This window comes from Theobroma cacao, chromosome 5 (assembly GCF_000208745.1).
Source record: "Theobroma cacao cultivar B97-61/B2 chromosome 5, Criollo_cocoa_genome_V2, whole genome shotgun sequence".
Taxonomy (NCBI): domain Eukaryota; kingdom Viridiplantae; phylum Streptophyta; class Magnoliopsida; order Malvales; family Malvaceae; genus Theobroma; species Theobroma cacao.
Window position 1 is genome coordinate 38,707,671 of NC_030854.1, and position 22,380 is coordinate 38,730,050.

Consider the following 22,380-nt stretch of genomic DNA (forward strand, 5'->3'; position numbering starts at 1 on the left):
TAATTTATTTTTTTACTAAAAATTGTTGAACGTCTATATTATAATTTTAAAAAAAAAAACTATTAAATAAAAATAAAGAAAAGAAAGATGGAAAAGGTGGGATAAATTTTTTTTATTGGGATGTAAGATAAAATTGGAAAAATGATAAGATTGTATATATTACTTTAATGATGATGTGACCTCTTAGTATATATAATTGGATTTCACCCGCCGACTTTAGGGAAATATTTTCAAAAAGAACGTTGATTGAAGGGATAATGTTGAAATAATTTCTAAGATTTCTATCATTTTGTAAATATGTATATATCATATGGGATAATGTTGAAATAATTTGTAATATTTATATTATTTTGTAAATATGTTTATATTATGTAATATATAATTAATTATGTTAAAAAAATTATTTTTTAATAAAAAATAATGTATCAACCAATGAGACTATTAGAATAAAATTATGTTACAAATAGTTAATAGTTAATTACTAACATTAATACAGGATAAATTTTGCATAAAAATTTAGATAAAGTTCTTTATTTATAAGAAATGTTTTCTTATTTCCTTAATTTTTTTAATAGATAAGTTTTATTTATATTTATCGTGATTTTAATTTTTTTTACATGATATCTGGTGATATTTTAAGAGATAAAATTAATAGTCTAATTTTTTATAAAATATAATTATTCATAATATATTAATTCAAAAAAGGAAAACATAAAATGATATATAAAAAAAATTGAAATAATGAGAATTGGAGTGGAGGTTTTTTATTATAAAAAATGAAAAAAAATTTGACCCGTAATGTGGACCCGGATCCAGATCCTTATTAACTGAACCCGACATAATTGAAGATTTAAAAAACGATTAAAACATTATTCACAGTTCTAATTAAAAAACGGAGAGGCGTAATAAAATTCAAAAAAATTGCTCACGCGCACCGTATCATTGCCCTTTTTATACTTGTTTTCGTTATTCCTTTATTTTTTGAGCTTTCCCTTCAAAAACGATTCCTCAGCGTCACCGGCACGTGTCTCGGTCGTTCGTTTCTGTTCAACTGCCCCTTTGCCCGCCAATCACGACCTCCGGTCACGTGCCGATCCTCATTCTTGCTTCTTTTGTTTTTCAAGCTCCGCCATGAGAGAACCTCAATTTTTAGATCTCTAAGTTCTCAATCTGAATCTGCAATTTAGATTTAGATTTTGAATTTATAATTTTAGGTAATTTAATACTTTCCGTTTTGGAGCTATGGCGACGAGGAACCGGACGCTGATATTCAGGAAATACAGGGATGCGTTGAAGAGCGTTAGAGTCCCGGCGAGCTCGTCGTCGGCATCGGCATCTTCAGCGGTGGCGGGGACGAGCTCCGGGGGAGGACCGGTGATTGAGATGGTTAGTGCTTCGTTGCTCCATCCGAATCGGTCTTATGCTCCTCTAAGTACCGAGGATCCTGGCAATTCAAGGTAATATTGCATTTCAAACTTTATTATTAATCATATTTATTGTTCCTATTAATTTGTTAATAAAAGATCAAGAATTCAAGATCGAGATCAAAACTTACTTTTCTCTTGTAATTATGTGTAAATTTATTCAGATGTACTAATTAGTTAGCTTAATTAAGGTGAGTTTGTCTCCTTCTCTAATATTTTATTCTAAAATTGCTCTAAAGAGTTTAAGCTAAGGAAAAGTTTAATAAAGTGTTTAACTTTTATCCAAAATGATTATTTTTTCCGAGGAATTGGCATCGTACAAATGAATGTGATTGAATTTGTTTGTTGATCAGTGAATAATTCTCGAGAATTATTTAATTGTAAGATATTTAAATTATTTCAAAAGAGCTACGGAAATTATTGGGAGGTTTATGCAGTACAGTGCAAGATCAAGGCTTTGCAATGATGGATTGTAGATATAGATTAGAATTGGGTTATCTTCTGAAGTTTAATTCCTCTTTCGATTAGTTATGTGTTCATCTATTACTTTGTGTGAATGGTCATAAATTCTGTAGTAGGAAAATAAGGAATTGTCTGCCTGTTGCAGTAAGGGAGCAGTTACGGTGGGTCTACCGCCAGCTTGGGTAGATGTGTCTGAAGAAATAGCAGCAAATGTGCAACGTGCTCGGACAAAAATGGCTGAGTTAGCCAAGGCTCATGCAAAGGCTTTGATGCCTTCATTTGGTGATGGTAAAGAAGATCAACGAAATATTGAGGCTCTTACGCATGAGATAACTAATCTGTTGAAGAAATCAGAGAAGAGATTACAGCAACTCTCCGCGGCTGGACGTTCTGAGGATTCAAATGTCAGGAAAAATGTTCAGGTAATGCTTAGTGGCCTCAAATTTACTTGTGTAGCTCTATTTTCAGGTTAGTAAATCTAAATCATTTAGGCCAGATGGTTGCCTGTCACTTATTCATTTGTATGTTGATTTTAGCATGTTGCTTAGTGATTAGTTTATTGGCCTAATTTTACAAGTAGCAGACTTTAGTTTCCAACTCTTGAGATGATGTGTTTTGGAGAGATTGAGACAAACAAGAAACATTGTCAGGTGCTCCCTCTCTCTTCAACCATTTGTTGTTGAGGCTAAAAGACTTTTCCTCATGGACTTCATCTATTCTTGGCATGTTTGCTTCCTTTCCTTCTTCCCTTCCTTTGTGATGGAGACATAAAAAGGTCATCTTTGATTTTCAAGCCCATACACCTGTGTCATTGCAAAGGGGAAGATAATAATGTCACGTCTGGTGCTTTTCTTCCCCATTCCCTCTGATGTTGTTTGCATTTCTTTCTTTTCATGTTTTTCCGCTTTTTGGCAGCGTTCACTTGCCACTGACCTACAGAACCTTTCAATGGAGCTTCGGAAAAAACAGTCAACTTACTTGAAGCGCCTCAGGCAGCAAAAAGAGGTATAGAAAGAAAACTTCCTTCTTGAGAATAAGACATAGGATTATATATGGTTGCAGTTTCACATGCTAAATGGTCAAAAAAAATTTCAATTTAAAACTTATTCCTCCATTCACTTCTGTGTTTTTGTACTCTTATAATGCATTTTTGTACATGTTTTTGTTGTAACTAAATTATTGGTTTCTGATACAGGAGGGTCAGGATGGAGTTGATATAGAGATGAATCTAAATGGAAATAGATCTAAAGCAGAAGATGATGACTTGGATGATATGGTATGCTGGTTTCTTTGAACCCTTTCCTGTTTAATGTTTCCATTATATCTGGTCAATTGGAACACATTTTAGTAAACATGAGTTTTGGGGTGCTGAATTCCCAATAGCATTTTAGGATCTTGAAGCTCAATTGTGTTGGACATCAAGCTCCAAAAGCTCAATTGTGTTGGACATCAAGCTCCAAAATGTGCCTAATTCAACTTCCTTATCTGTTCTTTGTATAATGATATTAGGCTTTGATGGTTTAGGGTCTTTTATCTAGATTCCAGTTGGGTGTCAGATACTAATGTTTCACAAGTATGTCAATTAGGTATTTAATGAGCACCAGATGGCAAAGCTAAAACGTAGTGAGGCATTCACAGTTGAGAGGGAAAGGGAGATCCAACAGGCAAGTATATTACTCTTAGTATTTTTCTTATCTGATGCTGCTGTCATGGCTATGCCAAACTAATTATTTATATATATTAACACGCATTTTGTAGGTTGTGGAGTCAGTAAATGAGCTTGCGCAGATTATGAAGGATCTGTCAGTTCTTGTGATTGATCAGGTAAAAACCCATCTACCCTTGGTAATTAGTTACAAACTTTTCCAGATTCATTGAATGCAGTTCTCTCTCCAAACAGGGCACCATTGTTGATCGGATAGACTACAACATTCAAAATGTTGCAACTACGGTCGAAGAAGGCCTCAAACAGCTACAGAAGGTCTTTCTTCTTTGTCCATTATTGATCTACTTTTAGATGTTTTCTTCGACTTTCGCTTACTCTCATATGTATGGAGCTTGCAGGCGGAGAGAACACAGAAACAAGGAGGGATGGTGATGTGTGCTACAGTTCTTGTTATTATGTGCTTTGTCATGTTGGCCCTCCTAATCCTCAAGGAGATACTCTTTTGATCTGCAAGATGGTTTTTGCCTGACCATTTTCCATTTTGACCACGGTGTGAGACCATTATTTGACACGTTGAGGGTCAACAATTTCCTTGCCAAGTAGAAGAATGTGGGAATTTTGAATTTCCCCACATACACATACCACTTTAAATGATCATATTTACTTATCTTCTTTTCACTTTTCTGTCTTTTGAAAAATGCTGGGAAAAAAAAAACAAAAGGAGGGGAAGAGAGGGAAAGGCAGTTGTTTGACCAGGGTTTCGAGTACTGGATAGGGAAAGGATGCCCCAAAATCTGTATAGAGAGGTTACAATGTATTCTTTTCCTTCAGCAAGGAGATGTATTGATTCTTTTAGACTCTTTGGGGAGTTTTTGAGCTGGTTCCCATATGAGGAGATGACGCTTTGCGTATTTACTTGTAACGATTCTTTTGATTTTGAAAAAATGACATAAATCCAGTTTGTTATGATATAGTATGAGACTCTTAACATTCTGTAGTAGTTTCCCCTTGAATTTGTAATGGTAAAAGGCTACCATAAAAACTGAGCGCAAGAGGTATCTCTGTGGTTTCTCATAAAGATTTTTGGAAACCAAGGACAATTGCTTTCGTAGCTCAGTTGGTTAGAGCACCCGTTTAGTAAGCGGGAGGTCTTGAGTTCGACTCTCAACGAAAGCAATTTTCCATTTCCTTCTTACAACATCCTTTTACAGGTTTACCCCTATGGTTGGAATCCTCCTTCCTCCTCTTATTTCAGAATCTATCAACCCTTCTCACTTGTTTTTGATTATCATGGAGATAATTTTCCATTTCCTTCTTACAACATCCTTTTACAGGTTTACCCCTATGGTTGGAATCATCCTTCCTCCTTTTATTTCAGAATCTATCAACCCTTCTCACTTGTTTTTGATTATCATGGAGATTTGAATGGAAAAAGGTTGTCAATTCTGTAGAAAGCTGTGCATTGACAATTGAGACAGTGCTCTCTTACAGCACTGTACAATGACTTTTCCTTGTCAACAAAACAAATCAAACCTTTCTATGGTGCTAGCTGTTACAGAGAATAGAAACTAATATCCTCACACCACTGAAATATATGAGCATAGAATGATTGCTAGGTTCCAGAAAACAAAAGATGTTTTCATTCTTCTGGGAAAGTTATCGATTCATTGAGACATATAGTGATTGAATGGAAAAATGCAGCTTAGCATTTTATTGGTAAGAATGGGTTAAGAATTACAGTAAATAATTAAATACAGGATATAAAAGAACAACTTGAAACTAGCCTGAATTCTTTTTCCTTTTATTGTTGATATAGTCTAAGACTGTGGAAGATCTTGTCACGAGGTTTGAAGGTGAGAGTTTCAAGTCAAACGTCAACATCTGTAGAACCAGTGATAAGGTCCTTACATCAGACATGGCTCTGTGAGCTGAACCAACTAACGGAATTTTGTAGTGCTCACGAAGTGCTTGTAGGGATGTTCCTGATGGGAGGTTGGATCCTGTGGATGAATCGAATGTCAAACCTTTGTACAACTAAACTATGTCGATAAGAGGGTGAGGGGGACAGAGAGAGCTCTACCTCCAGACTTCATCAATTCACGTGCGAGAGAAAGGGTGTCCATAAACAACCAATTTGAAGGAATCTCATAAGAGCAACGGCTAAATTCATTGATCAGAAAGGGTAAATCGAAAGCAAAACTATTGTGAGCAGCCCACAACACATAACCCCCAGGCTTCTGACGGCTCTTAACAAACTGCAGCAAGATTGGTATTAGTTCCTCCATCCTACACAAGGTCCATACAGTAATCTATAAGCACAACATATCCAGGTAATGCTGTTTTGTCATCCAAAAAAGAAGAACTTAAGAATAAATCTAATAATTTAACATTAAAAGAAAGAAGTAGCTGGCCAGTGACATTTTCCAGCAATAAATGGGGGAAAATTTTCAAATTTAACCACTGACACCACCTATTAAACTGAATTTCTTGTTTTGATTTTGTAATGGAGGAAGAAACTCAAGAAAGTAATGGAAATATTGTACCTTGGGACATCAGGTCTGCAGACCATGTTGGTTGTAATGCCATGCACATGAGAATTAGGAACATAGCGTCCAGGATTAACCAATGTCTGGAATGTACTGTTTTCGCCTCCTGACAGATCTTGAAGAGCTATCTCAATTATTCGGTCTTCTTTTCTGCTAAGACCTGAAGTCTCGGTATCATAAATGATAAATGTCACAAGGCTGGCTAAGTCTTTGTTCTCTGCAATCATCTGTTGAATACCACTGTACTGAAGCTGTTGACTTTCACTTACTTCTGTTTTGTTTAAATTCAATGTAGAGCTGCTTGTTGAAACTTTTTCATCTAAAATTTCATGCACAAGGTTGCTAGGTTTAGTGTTCCGGTTAGTCTTGTTTCTTCCGTCTATTTTTGTTGTCACAGGCCTTCTAATCCATCTCCGACTGTAACCTCCTTCAAGCCCATAGGTTTTCGAAGCAAGCAGCTTGAAGCTTGAACTGTTTACACGACGTCCACTTAAACTGTGGAAGCTTTCCCAACAAAAATTAGCTAAGCCATGGATTCCACCTCTGGGGGCTTGCAACATTGAAAGGCAAATGGCAACAGATCTCATCTGAATTTGAACTATAACAGGGCAAGGTTCCAACTATTAATCTATCCCACATCAGACAAACAATTGGCTTCAGCCTAAAAATGAAGAACGAACAAATTAGTTTACATAAAAAAACGAGAAATCAAACCTCAAAGAAAACCACAAAGAGATTTCATTTCATGAATGTGGCACATTCTTCCTTAGAGAAGAGAATAAAACCTACTGCCTACACTGGGGATTACTTTCCATGTTTTTTTCCCATTCTTGCACATGGTAACGCCTAGAACATGAACTGCAAATTAAAAATCCTACTACTCACACGAAGAGCCAAAATATGAAACACCAAGGAGCAGTATGACCCTGACACAGATCAGATAAACTAAAACCCACAGAAACTAGAATAAAGGAGATGAAGAAAAACTCAAGCAAGTCTGAATCAGAGAAGTTTACAGATCTCACATCACAGAAAACTATTGAGAAAGCCATCAAGGAGTGAACTTTAATCCTAATATTGTACCAAACTAATCACTATAAACTTACAAGTTGCATCTTTTAAGTCAACTTTTAGACCAAAAACTGATCCAAAATGATGGAAAAATCAATGGCAGTTGGTTTATTTGACATCAATATCACAATTAATAGCAAACTTGATAACTTGTTCAACAAAATAAAGACTACTTAATTAATCATATAACTCAATCTAATAGAATCAGCATTTCTTTCTAGCACATAATGAAATTTCAATGCTAGCTTAGATGAACTGAAACAAAAAATCAAGCTCATTGAATCCACATTCGATCTAACGGTTCTTAAAAAAAAGAAAGAAACTTTAATGAATTAGCAAAAGACCCAATTTAATGCTCCATTTTGTTTCAAATACAATGAAAGAAACCCAATACCAAACGTAAAATTTGAATTCAAAATATAAAGAATTTTCTCCGTTCTATCCACTCAAAAGCAAGTTTGAACAAAACCAACTTTTTTTTTATTGCCTACTTCGATTCTGCTTTTCTTTTACAATCTCTTTCCACTTTCAAATCCTAATATGAACATAAAAACATAACCATTCCAAAAACTTTCTCCAATTTTCTTTCAATTTCCCAGAAACCAAACACAGAGGGGAGAGAAAGAGAGACGTGCCTTGTGTTAGCAGTGATTCCAAACGTGCAGAAAACCGCATTTACGTGTTTGTGAAAAGGTTCCAAAGCAAGTATGTGTATTTATAAAGAGAGAGAGAGAGTTTCAGTTTCTTTTTTGAGAGAGAAAGCAAAGGAAAGAGATTGAAGCATGTGGAACGGTAGAGTGGGCTTTCAGTTAACCACCACCCCACCAGACTCGGATTCAGCGCCTCGCCCGATCCGTACGTCTCGGGTCAGCATTTGACAATTAATTTTTTTCCCAATTTGGGTATAAATAAATAGGATAAAATGGTATATTATTTTTTAAAACATTAAAATTACTGAATAAAATAATAATAATAATATCTGACTAGGCGACAATACTTTGTTTGTTTGACTAATTTTTATATATACAAATAGTACTCTACAACTTTCAATATTTAAACTAAGCTTTTAAATTAAAACTTAAATATGATTAGTTAAATTAAATAAGCATTAAGCAAATTCAATTAATTCGTATCAATTTTCTCAATTTTGATAATTATAGGTTAGAAGAAACAATTTGTTCAACTATTTTAAATGATTTTGTATGTTTAAATTTACGGTCGAACTAATAAAAAATCTATCATTTAATAATATAAATCATTTAAATATATTATATATAAATTTTTGTAAAATACACTTCAAAAATACCTTTCTTCAAATCGAAATAACATATAGAACTAATTATTTTCTATTTATTATTATAATTCGGTCGATTTCATTTATTTATTTATAAAAATTTGATTAATTTAATTTTTAAAAATTTAATAATCGAACGGATCAAACACTTATTTTTATTAATTAGTTTCTCCAAAATATGAATTTTTTATAAATAAAAAAAATAAAGCATTGGGTGATTGATTAGTAGTTGAAGTTGAGGTCAACTTGAGCACATAAACAAATGGAATCCTCAAAGAAAGGATCATGTCTAAATTTTGAACCAATGTTTAGCTTGAGACAATAGGGCTAGTAAATGGTTTGCGTGCCGTAACTACACTCTTTGACATCAAACAATATTGTTTGAATGGAGTTTAACTGACTTCTAGGCCTGCTCTGGGTTTTGTTTTAGGCTTTAAGGGCCCAAATATAAGTTTGGACTGCTCATGTTTTTGTTTTTAATTTAAATCATTCATACTTTTAAAAAGAGAAATTCTATAAATTATTTTTAAAAAATATGTTTATTAAATAAAAAAAATTACTTATAAATGTAAGATCTATCTCATTGCTTATTGATATGTGTGATATATAACTTTTTACTTGACTCATTCACCCACAGAAAGAGAAAGACCTTTGATCGAACTTATTTCCACTTTGATTTATTATGAATTTGATTTCTCATAAAAGATTCACATTAGTGAAAAATCAAGTAAACTCTAATATTATTTATTATGAATTTACATTTTCGATCAAAAATATATCTAAAAATATTTATTTATAAATTCAAAAATTATTTTATCTTTTATCAATGTAAAATCAGTGACAAAGATATATTTGCTTGAACTCTATGAAGTCTATGAATTGGGTACTTTGAATGAGTCAATGAATCCATTCCTTCCCCACTTATATAAGCAAATCTCATATGAGAAAATTATGAGGAATAGTAATTCTTGATAAGGATATTTTAAAAATAACTATCAAAATAAATTTAATTATTTTTAATCATATTTAACCATGACTTGACAAAAATACCCTTAAAATAATTTCAAATAAATTAAACCATTCATCACAATTTCTCCCCATTTGTGTTTCTACCTTCTCTCTCACCATCCCAGTATCTCAAATTTTTTTAATTTTTGTCTTCCATATTCGTCTGTCGTGCTTCCGATTTTTCTCTCATGCATTTTCAAATTTCTCTTTCTTATACTTTCAAGATACCAAGCAATGGTTTTGATGTGCTTGGGTGGGTGGCTATTTGAAAATTTTGATTTTTAGATATTTTGGGTAAAACTAAAACAATAGAAATGATCACAGATGTTTGAAATAGCTTTTAATTGAATCAATTTGAGACTTAGACACCAATAAATGTAAAAAATTGAAATTTATAAACTTATGTTTGCAAAAGAAATTTTTTTTTTCATTGAAATAGGTGTTTTATATAAGAAAATTTATATTTTGATTTATGAAAATTTGTTAGAAACACTTTAATCAGTGTAAAAAAAAATGAAGAAAATTGAGAGGATTTGAAGTTTTGGTTCGTAAGTAACAACAACATTTTATATATTAAAGTATAATAATAATATTTTTTCAACATGGTGTGTAATGGCAGTATTTTTTTTTCAATATAGCGTGTAATAACATTTTTTAACCATGACATGTAATATGTTTTTGTATATGGCGTGTAACAATAGTATTTTTTTCAACATGATGTTTAACAACCTAATTATGACGTATCACATGTTTCTATAAATGGTATCACATGTTTCTGTATATGTTATGTAACAAACTAACCGTGACGTTTGTACATATAACGTGTAAAAACTTAATTATAACATGTAACAACCTAATCATGATGTATAATTTCATTAAGAGTAATTTTATTCAACTTAATTAAAAATAATTAAAATTATAAAAAATTTATTTTTAAAAATATCTTATCTTTAAATATTATTTTTAAAAATAGCCCATCTCATATTTGTTTAGGTCTTTAAAAGCAGCTTCCTTTGCTTGAATCATAGACAAATAGAGTGAAATTGCTTGGATGATAGGAGGTATGCGATGGCTGTCTACTTAAGAATAGGTAAAAATCATTGTTCATTGATTCCAAAATTTACTATTTACATTATGATTGAGCCATCATCAGCCCAACCCCAAAAACATTAGTACTTTTTCTCCTTTGACATCCCCTCAATTCTCCAAAGAACAATAGTCAAGATCAAAGGGCATTTGCATTTCACTAAGAAACAAAGGGCTAAACTAGAAAAAAAAAAAAAAAGACAAATTGTAAAAAAAAAAATAAAGTAAAAGGAAGGTTATGTGGGTTAGGGTTTTTTTTTGGTAACCCCCATTTTGGTTTCTTGTCCTGTCTCTTCCTTTTTCAAGCAAAAACAGAGCCACAGGACAATGCCATCAAAGAAAATGCAGCTTGTTCTTCCTCTCCCAACTTCCTTCTCCTTTGGCACCTCTGCTTCTTCACCACCCCAGATAATAATGATGATGATGATGATCTTTGCAAGAAAACTTCACTGCCCAAGGCATATAATCTCATCTTCACAGACTCACTCAACCCATTCAATTGCCCACTGGGTTTCTTATCACCAACATTTGTTGTAGCAACAGAAGCAGAGCTGGTTGTGGTGGTGGTGGTGGAGCTGCTGTGTGAAGACTGTGATCTCTCTTTCTTCTTCTCCGGTCCTTTGTTCAAACCCAACATTGCTCTTCTTTTTTTCCTGTATCTGATCCCACATGCATTGCACAGTGACTGAAATTACCAAAAAACAAAACCAAAACACATCAGATCATAATCCAGAATCATTCAAATCAAAAGTAGAAAATTTTTTAGATTGGTGATGATTAACAACCAAAATACAAAGGATTACTGTAAGCCTATCAGCAATCAAATGAGACAAAGACTCAGTTTTACCAGAGAAGAGCTCATGAAAATGATTGTTAAAGAAAAAAAAAGGAACAAACCCAAACTTCAACAAGAGAAGATTATGATGAAAATGGAAACTGACAAAACCTTGGGGCCAGCAGGGCCACCTCTCCAAAGAGGGGTCTTTGTGGTTTTGCAATCAGTACAAAACTTCTTGTTGTTCTCACTCATCATCACAACTTCGCTCAATGATTTCTGAATCATCAAAAAGGAATCAAATCAGTATATATATTAAAAAACAAGCTTTGAATTTAAAGGTGCTTTCTTGACTCACCTTTTCTCTCAGATCCATTACACCCATGAAGCAACACTTCGAAGATCTCTGATCAAAACAGAATGGTAAAGAAAAAAAAAAAAAAGAAAAAGCTAGAGCGGCTTGATGGATGTTGAAAGACCAAGTTTTCAACTATCAAGAGAAAGCTTTATCATTTCCTTGAAAAGAATAAAACAGAGGAGATGAAATGAAACAGGGAGAAAAGAGAGAGAGCTTTATCTCTCAGAGAACAAAACCCAGAAACGCAAAAGGAATAGAAATCGCTAAAAATTTGCTAATGAAAATGAGGAAAAGCGACGCCAAAAAAGAAAAAAGAGAAAGAGAAGAGAACCGACAGGGAGTGAGAGGGGTGGACAGGGGATGCACACAAAAACCCTAGACAGAGGGGTATAAAAAGACGGTAATACCCCTGTTGACAGCAGAGCGCCGCTCCTCTGTTCGTGAAAAAATGTGTAGGTTTTTTTTTTTTTTTGGGGGGGGGGAAGGGGGGTTGTCGGGAGAGGAACACCCGCCAAATTTTTGAGATGGGTGTTGTCCACGTGGCAACATGCACGGAGGGTAAATTTTCAGGTGCTTAGCTGTCAATTTCTTTTTCTCTTTTTGTAAAAGGTTATTTTTTGGCTTTTAGGCTTCAAATATTTTTCTTTTCTTGGGAAAAATGCCTACTTCTTTTTTTTTTTTTGGTTTCAAACTTAATTTGTGAAATAATTTTTCTTATATAATGAAGTCATTTACTAAAATTAAATAAATTAAAATAAAAAATAATTTATTTTTGTAAACTTATTTACCCAAGTACGTAAAAAAGACATGATTTTGATTTGCATTTTTTTTGTTAAAGTTACCATTTTTATCAAATATCCCATGAAACTATAATAGAATGTTAACATGGTAAGTTATTGAAAATGAAAGTTATTTAAACAAAGAAAAAAATAAATAGTGTATAATCAAATATCTTATATTTTTTAATAACCATCATAAATTAGCATGTACAAAATTGTTCATACGGGATGTCAATGAAAAAGAAAGTTGTAAATGAACTTTCCTCCATTTGTACAGAGAAAAAACAATTTCTTTGTTGGTGCCTTTGCTGGTGAGGAAACAAGCCAATGTGTTGCAGAAAGGCCTGAGAAGGTGTGGTGCTAAAGGCCTGTGTCTACAATGGAAATAATGAAGGTTTGATAATGGGGGTGATTGCATTGCTGGCTTTTAACTTCCCCATGCTTTCACACAACATTTAAGTGATTTTCCATCAAAAGCTGAGCTTTCATATCCTCTCTCTCTCTATATATAAATAAAAGACAGTACGTGTTCTTAGAGGAGTAAAAAAAAGCTGTGTAATTTCTCGGTGCCATAAAATTATTTATCATTTGATTATAAAATATTAACCGATATTGAAACAATAAAAACTTGGAAGCCTTCAAACCAAAACAAAACAAATGGACATTTTTAAAATAATCCTTAAAGATAAAATATTTTCAAAAATAACCTTTCTTTATAATTTTAATTATTTTTTTATAATTTTAATTATTTTTAATCAAGTTAGATAAAATTACGCTTAATGAAATTACACGTTATGATATTACACACTATGTATAAAAATATGTTACACGTTATGATTATATTGTTACACGTCATGTGCAAAAACATGTGACATTTTATTGTTAAGTTGTTACACACCATATATAAAAACATGTGACACGTCATGTACAAAAACATATGATACGTCATGTATAAAAACATGTGACACGCTATGATTAGGTTGTTACACGTCATGGTTAAAAAAAATTGTTACACGCTATATTGAAAAAAAATATTATTGTTACACGTCATATTCAAAAACATTTTGTTACACTTTAATGTCTAAAATGTTATTGTTACTTACGAACCAAAACGTCAAATTCTTTCAACTCTCTTCATTTCTTTTTGTTTTTTTTTTATAATTTGACACATATTAAAGTGTTTTTAACATGTTTTCATAAATCAAAACATAAATTTTCTTATCTAAAGTACCTATTTCAACTAAAAAAAAAAAAAAATCCTTTAAAAACCTAAATTTATAAATTTTAATTTTTGAGTTTATTGGTGTCTAGGTCCCGAATTGATTTAATTAAAAGCTATTTCAAACATCTATGTTCATTTCTACCGTTTTAGTTTTATTCAAAATACCTAAAAATCAAATTTCTCAAATAATCACCCACCAAGTACATCAAAACTATTGCTTGGTATCTTGAAAGCGCAAGAAAGAGAATTTTAAAAATGTGGGAGAGAGAAATCAAAAGCATAGCAGATGAATGTCGAGGAGAGAAATCGATAAAATTTTGAGAGACTGAGATGGTAAGTGAGAGAAATCAGAAACACAAATGAGAAGAAATTGTGATAAATGATTTAATTTATTTGAAATATTTTAAGAGTATTTTTATCAAATTATGACTAAATATAATTAAAAATAATTAAATTTATTTTAATAATTATTTTTAAAATATTTTTATCAATAAAGACTATTTCTGGTAATTTTCTCCAAAACAAAACAGATAAAACAGTATGGTTTCACCAATTAAACTGGGCTTTTCTATTGGTCTTGTAATTGTAAAGCTTTGGAAAGGGCTAAACAGAACAACCGAGACCCTCAATCCATAGAAAATTAGAACCTTGTTGAGCCCAGCCTGCTCCCTGTTGAGCTTTTCATCAATCCTGTAATACTAGTTAAAGAGTCCGTGCGTAGGGTCTTGGAGCAATAGTTTAAAGTTTACTCCTGCTTTGGACGCCCATTACATCTGATTCCTTCTCTTGTCAAGTTTCACAGTGAAGAAGTGATGAGGGTCTGGAAATGCACTTCCTCTTCTGCTTTGCAATTGCGTCTCCTTCTACTTGGTAACTCCTTTTCTCTTTCTCCTACCCTTTTCTTTTCTTCTTCCTCTTCCCCCGTTTCAACAAATCCAGGTATGCGTTTCACAAAATTGATGATGCCTTGGTTTTGTTCGATCACATGCTTCGTACCCATCCCCGCCCTTGTATTGTTGAATTTACTCAAGTACTAGGTGCGATTGTTAGAATGAAGCATTATGAAACTGCTGTTTCTCTGTCGAGACAAATGGATTTCCTTGGGAATCAGACATGATGTTTATACTCTCAACATTTTGGTTAATTGTTTTTGCAGCTTGCATCGTACGGATTTTGGGTTTTCGCTTTTGGGAAAAATGTTGAAGCTGGGTATTCAACCTGATACTACCACATTTAACACCCTGGTCAACGGGTTATGTGTTGAAGGTAAAATAGCTGAAGCAGTGATCTTGTTTGATGGGATTGTCAGGAATGGTTGCCAACCTGATTTGATTACTTATGGTACCGTAATGAATGGTCTTTGTAAAATAGGCTACACTACTGGGGCTATTAGATTGTTAAGGAACATGAAACAAAGTGGCATTGTACCTAACACTGTAACATACAACACAACCATCGACTGTCTTTGTAAGGACAAGCTTGTGCCTGAGGCTTTAAACCTTTTGTCTGAAATGAGAGGTAAAGGTATTCCGCCGGATGTTGTGACTTATAATTCTTTCATTCATGCTATGTGTAGTCTGGGCCAGTGGAATGAAGTTATGAGATTATTGACAGAAATGGTTGCTAATAATTTCAAGCCAAATATTGTCTCCTATAGTATATTGGTTGATGCATTTTGTACAGAAGGAAGGGTTTCAGAGGCTTGTGATATTGTTGAAGGAATGATTCGACGAGGTGTTGATTCTGATACTATTACATATAATGCATTGATGGATGGATATTGTTTGCAAGGCAAAATGGATGAGGCTAGAAAGATTCTTAATTTGATGATTACTAAGGGTTGTGTACCTAACGTTTATGGTTACAGCATCATGGTCAATGGATTTTGTAAATTGCAAAAGATTGATGAGGCCAAGGAACTCTTTGATGAAAATGTCTCGAAATGGAGTAGTCCCTAACACTGTTACTTACACTGCTCTTATAAATGGCATGTGCCAAGTAGGGAGACTTGGGGCAGCACGGGAACTTCACAAAGAAATGAGTGCTCGCGGCCTCGTTCCAAACACGGTGACTTACTCTACTTTGTTACATGGCTTATGCAAGCACGGTCATGTTCATGAGGCAGCGGAACTTTTTCATGTTACGCAGAGCAATGGGATAGAAGCTAATATTGTCCACTATAGTATCTTAATTGATGGCTTATGTCCAGTTGGGCAACTTAATGTTGCCAGGAAATTATTTCATTCACTCCCAGGCAAAGGGTTACACCCTAATGTTTATACTTGCGATATCATGATCAAAGGACTTTGTAAAGAAGGGCTACCAAATGAAGCATATGATTTGTTTAGGAAAATGGAGGTGAATGGCTGCTTGCAAGATAGTTGTTCTTACAATGCAATGATCAAAGGATTTTTCCAAAACAATGATGTGTCAAGGGCAGTGCAAATTTTACATGAGATGGTTGATAAAGGATTTTCTGCAGGTTCTTCAACAGCAACAATGGTAGTGGATTTATTGTGTAAAAATGGAGGAGATCAATCTATTCTTGAGCTGTTTCTTAGAAACTCTGAAGATGATCAAAATGTCAACATGAAATGACTTGTTATCCATCAATCTTTGTTAAGCAAAATTCTTTTCTAAAAGCTTTTCTATGCTGCAAAGAATTCTTGTAACCGTAATTAAGTTCTCCTCAAATCAGTTTTCTTGGAATTGAAGAAGAAGGCAATGTTTGTCACCTCTATAGAAGACATGAGTATGTATTTTAAGAAGACAGAAAAAAAGCTGTGTAATTTCTCGTTATCAAAAAATCATGTCAAAATGGTTTGTTTGTATGTTCTTCACTTACTTCCCTCCCCTACCTATGATTAAGGCAATTGAAATGTTATTTCATATAATATTTAATATATTTCAACTGACATTATCTTCAAATTTTAGCACCCAAAAATACAATAATTAATATTTTGTGTGTCATGAAACTTGACATATAAGACAGATTCGTGCATTTGATCATATCATCTGTCAAATATAACCACATTAACCATTATTTAAATTACATTAATTTATCAATTATATATCATATGTTCATAATATTCTAACCAATCTTGAATCTGATGACAATTGCTTTCAATAAGAATTGCAGATTTACTTAAATACAATCAAAATTGAAAGATTTGTTTAACATAATGAAAAATGAGAAAGTTAATTAAATAAAGAAGTGACCATATTATATAAACTTTTTAACTATTTAAACCAAAACATTTGAATATTTAACTCATTAATTAATACATAATCTTCCTACTTAAATAACAAAATTCGAATCTTCCTTCCTTTAATTATAAAATAAAAAACAAAACAGATAAAAGTATGGTTTCACCACTTGAACTGGGCTTTTTCTATTTGTCTTGCAATTGTACAGATTTGGCAACGGCTAAACATGGGCTCTCCGAGCACTGACCAAAACAACTAGTTCTATAACTTTTAACCGAGACCCAATCCAGGGAAATTAGAACCCTGTGGCACCTAATGGTTCCCCTCGTCTCGACGCCCTTTGTCAACTGGTTCCTGCTCTTAGCCATTCTGCTCGAGATTGACAGTCAAGAAAAGAAGACGAAGATGAGGGCCTGGAGATGCACTTCTTCTTCTTCTGCTTTGCAATTGCGTCTCCTTCTACTTGGTAACTCCTTCTCTCTTTCTCCTCCTATTTTCGTTTCTTCTTTGAAATACCCATTTTTCTCTACCTCTTCCACCCGTTTCAAGAAATCCAAGTATGTGTTTCACAAAATTGAAGATGCCTTGGATTTGTTCAATCACATGCTTCATACCTACCCCCGCCCTTCTATTGTTGAATTTACTCAAGTACTAGGTGCGATTGTTAGAATGAAGCATTATGAAACTGCTATTTCTCTGTTGAGACAAATGGACTTAGTTGGAATCAGACATGATGTTTATACTCTCAGCATTTTGGTTAATTGTTTTTGCCGCTTGCGTTGTTCGGATTTTGGGTTTTCGCTTTTGGGAAAAATGTTGAAGCTGGGTATTCAACCTGATACTACCACATTTAACACCCTGGTCAATGGGTTCTGTTTTGAAGGTAAAATAGCTGAAGCAGTGATATTGTTTGATGAGATTGTCAGAAATGGTTACCAACCTGATTTGATTACTTATAATACCATGATAAATGGTCTTTGTAAAGTAGGCTACACTAGTGGAGCTACTAAATTGTTAAGGAACATGGAACAAAGTGGCTGTGTACCTGACATCGTGACATACAACACAATCATCGACTGTCTTTGTAAGGATAAGCTTGTACCTGAGGCTTTAAACCTTTTTTCTGAAATGAGAGGTAAAGGTATTCCGCAAGATGTTGTGACTTATAATTCTTTCATTCATGCTATGTGTAGTTCGGGCCAGTGGAATGAAGTTATGAGATTATTGACAGAAATGGTTGCTAATAACTGCAAGCCAAATATTGTCTCCTATAGTATATTGGTTGATGCATTTTGTAAAGAGGGAAGGGTTTCCGAGGCTTGTGACACTATCAAAGTAATGATTGAACAAGATGTTGATCCTAATACTATTACATATACCGCATTGATGGGTGGATATTGTTTGCAAGGCAAAATGGAAGAGGCTAGAAGGGTTCTTAATTTGATGATTACCAAGGGTTGTGTACCTAATATTTATAGTTACAGTATCATGATCAATGGATATTGTAAATTTCAAAAGATAGATGAGGCCATGGAACTTTTTCACGAAATGTCTCTAAATGGATTAGTCCCTAACACTGTTACTTATAATACTCTTATAAATGGAATGTGCCATCTAGGGAGGCTTTCTGCAGCACGAGAACTTTTCAAAGAAATGAGTACTCGTGGCCTTGTTCCAGACATGATGACTTACTCTATTTTGTTACATGGCTTATGCACGCATGGTCATGTTGATGAGGCAATGGAACTTTTTCATGTTATGCAGAGCAATGGAATAGAAGCTGACATAGTCCATTATAGTATCATAATTGATGGCTTATGTCAAGTTGGGCAACTTAATGTTGCAAGAAAATTATTTTGTGCACTCCCAGTCAAAGGGTTACACCCTAATGTTTATACTTGTAATATCATGATCAAAGGACTTTGTAAAGAAGGGCTACTCAATGAAGCATATGATTTGTTTAGGAAAATGGAAGTGAATGGCTGCTTGCAAGATAGTTGTTCTTACAATACAATGATCAAAGGATTTTTCCAAAACAATGATGTGTCAAGGGCAGTGCAAATTTTACATGAGATGGTTGATAGAGGATTTTCTGCAGATTCTTCAACAGCAACAATGGTAGTGGATTTATTGTGTAAAAATGGAGGAGATCAATCTATTCTTGAGCTGCTTTTTAGAAACTCTGAAGATGATCAAAATGTCAACATGAAATGACTTGTTATCCATTAAACAAAAATTCTATTCAAAAAGTTTTTCTATGCTGCAAAGAATTCTTTGCAACCATAATTAAGTTTTCCTCATATCAGTTTTCTTGAAATTGAGGAATCAGTCAATGTTTGTCACCATTATTTGTTCTGGTTCTGTTGCTAGGTTGTACTGGTAAGCAGTTTTCATTTGCAGAAACTATAAATAGGGGCCTTTGTTTTGGGAATTTGCCAAAATCACCCAGCAATGCTATTGCAAAGACATCACCACTAACCATGACAACTACAAATTGAGACAGACACCAATTTTTGTTTCACGAGCATCCAAAATTAAACCTCTGATTCCTCAATTTATTGTAGCAGATCACCAAGCTCATCTTCCATCCATATCCTCCCTTGCATGATATGACCCTGGGTGTGTTGGTAACCCAAGCCAGCCCAGCATCCTCGACACCACACCCGACCCTGGACAGGACCCAAACATGACAACAAGACGCCTGACCTGGAACCCAACTATTGTTCCACCATATCCATAAGGCCTTATGCAGGACCAGATATAATTCCTGAAATAGTAATTGCAAACAGCTTTTAAAACGCATAGCAGATACAACTAATAATCAGATATGCATAATCGGAGCATCGTCTACCCTATGTAAATAAACATAAAGGGCTTCCACTAATGTAAAACACTAATAGATAAATGCATACAACAGCAGCACCACATACCTCTAGCTGAAATTTTATGTAATTCTGAAGGTATGGTATATGTCACCCTCCTCTTAAATTTTTTTTTAGTTTATTAATAAAATTTAACAAGATAGTAGTTGGTGATGTCAAAATTTCCAGCATTAAAAAGAAAGAAAGAAAGAACACCAATAGAACAAAAGAAATATAGAACCCTGCCTGTTGCACCCAATGGTCCCCTTGTTTCGACGCCCTTGACATCTGGTTCCTTTTGTTAGCCATTCTTCTCAAGTGAAGAAAAGAAGACGATGATGAGGGCCTGGAAATGCACTTCTTCTTCTTCTTCTGCTCTGCAATTGCGTCTCCTTCTACTTGGTAACTCCTTCTCTCTGTCTCCTCCTATTTTCGTTTCTTCTTTCCAATACCCATTTTTCTCTACCTCTTCCCCCCGTTTCAACAAATGCAAGTATGTGTTTCACAAAATTGATGATGCCTTGGATTTGTTCAATCATATGCTTCGTACCCATCCCCGCCCTTGTATTGTTGAATTTACTCAAGTACTTGGTGCGATTGTTAGAATGAAGCATTATGAAACTGCTGTTTCTCTGTCGAGACAAATGGATTTTTTTGGAATCAGACATGATGTTTATACTTTCAACATTTTGCTTAATTGTTTTTCCCGCTTGCATCGTACGGATTTTGGGTTTTCGCTTTTAGGAAAAATGTTGAAACTGGGTATTCAACCCAATATTATCACATTTACCACCCTGGTCAATGGCTTGTGTTTTGAAGGTAAAATAGCTCAAGCAGTGATGTTGTTTGATGAGATTGTGAGGAATGGTTACCAACCTAATTTGATTACTCATAATACCATAATAAATGGTCTTTGTAAAGTAGGCTACACTACTGGGGCTATTAGATTGTTAAGGAACATGGAACGAAGTGGCTGTCTACCTGACATTGTGACATACAACACAATAATTGACAGTCTTTGTAAGGACAAGCTTGTAGCTGAGGCTTTAAACCTTTTGTCTGAAATGACAGGTAAAGGCATTTTGTCAGATGTTGTGACTTATAGTTGTTTAATTCATGCTATGTGTAATTTAGGCCAATGGAAGGAAGTTATGAGATTATTGACAGAAATGGTTGCTAACAATTGCAAACTAGATGTTGTCTCTTATAGTATATTGGTTGATGCATTTTGTAAAGAAGGGAGGGTTTCAGAGGCTCGTGATATTGTCGAGGTAATGATTCAACAGGGTGTTGATCTTGATACTATTACATATACTACATTGATGGATGGATATTCTCTGCAAGGCAAAATGGATGAGGCTAGAAAGGTTCTTAATTTGATGATTACTAAGGGTTGTGTACCTAATGTTTGTAGTTACAACATCATGGTCAATGGATTTTGTAAATTGCAAAAGATTGATGAGGCCAAGGAACTCTTTGATGAAATGTCTCGAAATGGAGTAGTTCCTAGCACTGTTACTTACACTGCTCTTATAAACGGCATGTGCCAAGTAGGGAGACTTGGGGCAGCACGGGAACTTTACAAAGAAATGAGTGCTCGCGGCCGCGTTCCAAACACGGTGACTTACTCTACTTTGTTGCATGGCTTATGCAAGCACGGTCATGTTCATGAGGCAGTGGAACTTTTTCATGTTATGCAGAGCAATGGGATAGAAGCTAATATTGTCCACTATAGTATCTTAATTGATGGCTTATGTCAAGTTGGGCAACTCAATGTTGCAAGGAAATTATTTTGTGCACTGCCCGTCAAAGGGTTACACCCTAATGTTTACACTTTCAATATCATGATCAAAGGACTTTGTAAAGAAGGGTTACCAAATGAAGCATATGATTTGTTCAGGAAAATGGAACTGAATGGTTGCTCGCTAGATAGTTGTTCTTACAACACAATGATCAAAGGATTTTTCCAAAACAACGAGGTGTCCAGAGCAGTGCAAATTTTACATGAGATGGTTGGTAAAGGATTTTCTGCAGATTCTTCGACAGCAACAATGGTAGTGGATCTATTGTGTAGAAATGGAGGAGATCAATCTATTCTTGAGCTGCTTCCTAGAAACTCTGAAGATAGATCAAAACGTCAACATGATATGACTTGTTATCCATCAAACAAAAATTCTACTCTAAAAGCTTTTCTATGCTGCAAAGAATTCTTGTAGCCATAATTAAGTTCTCCTGAAATCACTTTTCTTGAAATTGAGGAAGAAGGCAATGTTTGTCACCTCTATTTGTTTTGGTACTGCTGCTAGGTTGTGGTGGGTGGTAAGCAATTTTCATCTGCAGAAAATATAAAGAGGGGCCTTATTCCTAATACCATTTGTTTCATGCTCTTTACCCTACTTGACATATCGGGAACAATGGTAGATTCATAAGAGCTTGTTTCCAATATCAATTGGTTCATATGAGGTCATTGTAAATTTACCAATTTCTCAGCTTTTTATCAGTCTTAATTGGGCTACAGTCTAAACATTGGCTCTCGGAGCAGTAACCAAACAAATAGATTTTCACCAACCCTAAACTATTATTAGAAAGTAGAACCCTTCTTTGGACGCCCTAGATATGGG

At 34.1% G+C, this 22,380-nt stretch overlaps 5 protein-coding genes and 1 non-coding gene across 6 annotated transcripts; 4 read left to right on the forward strand and 2 right to left on the reverse strand.

Annotated features, from left to right (window-relative positions):
* LOC18600540 (syntaxin-43) lies at nt 943-4,525 on the forward strand. The gene is made up of 8 exons (XM_007031029.2): nt 943-1,457; nt 2,032-2,308; nt 2,802-2,891; nt 3,082-3,162; nt 3,473-3,550; nt 3,645-3,710; nt 3,787-3,867; nt 3,951-4,525. The coding sequence occupies exons 1-8, from the start codon at nt 1,243-1,245 to the stop codon at nt 4,056-4,058; spliced, it is 996 nt and encodes a 331-aa protein (XP_007031091.2). The 5' UTR covers nt 943-1,242; the 3' UTR covers nt 4,059-4,525.
* On the forward strand, nt 4,655-4,728 carry TRNAT-AGU. The gene has a single exon. It is a non-coding gene; the product is annotated as a tRNA-Thr (tRNA).
* LOC18600541 (exonuclease DPD1, chloroplastic/mitochondrial) lies at nt 5,236-7,955 on the reverse strand. The gene is made up of 4 exons (XM_018120681.1): nt 7,805-7,955; nt 6,096-6,759; nt 5,633-5,838; nt 5,236-5,552 (listed from the first exon to the last, which is right to left on the reverse strand). The coding sequence occupies exons 2-4, from the start codon at nt 6,683-6,685 to the stop codon at nt 5,332-5,334; spliced, it is 1,017 nt and encodes a 338-aa protein (XP_017976170.1). The 5' UTR covers nt 6,686-6,759; nt 7,805-7,955; the 3' UTR covers nt 5,236-5,331.
* LOC18600542 (GATA transcription factor 15) lies at nt 10,557-12,135 on the reverse strand. Its single transcript, XM_018120843.1, has 3 exons — nt 11,691-12,135; nt 11,504-11,611; nt 10,557-11,242 (listed from the first exon to the last, which is right to left on the reverse strand). Exons 1-3 carry the CDS (start codon nt 11,715-11,717, stop codon nt 10,859-10,861), a joined length of 519 nt encoding a protein of 172 aa, XP_017976332.1. The 5' UTR covers nt 11,718-12,135; the 3' UTR covers nt 10,557-10,858.
* On the forward strand, nt 14,433-19,243 carry LOC18600544 (pentatricopeptide repeat-containing protein At1g12300, mitochondrial). Its single transcript, XM_018121103.1, is given in 3 exon segments — nt 14,433-15,619; nt 15,621-16,286; nt 17,169-19,243. Coding segments are annotated over 3 exon segments (3,477 nt in total). The 5' UTR covers nt 14,433-14,752; the 3' UTR covers nt 19,113-19,243.
* Nucleotides 19,849-22,253, forward strand: LOC18600547 (putative pentatricopeptide repeat-containing protein At1g12700, mitochondrial). The gene has a single exon (XM_007031041.2). The coding sequence runs from the start codon at nt 20,095-20,097 to the stop codon at nt 21,973-21,975; it is 1,881 nt and encodes a 626-aa protein (XP_007031103.2). The 5' UTR covers nt 19,849-20,094; the 3' UTR covers nt 21,976-22,253.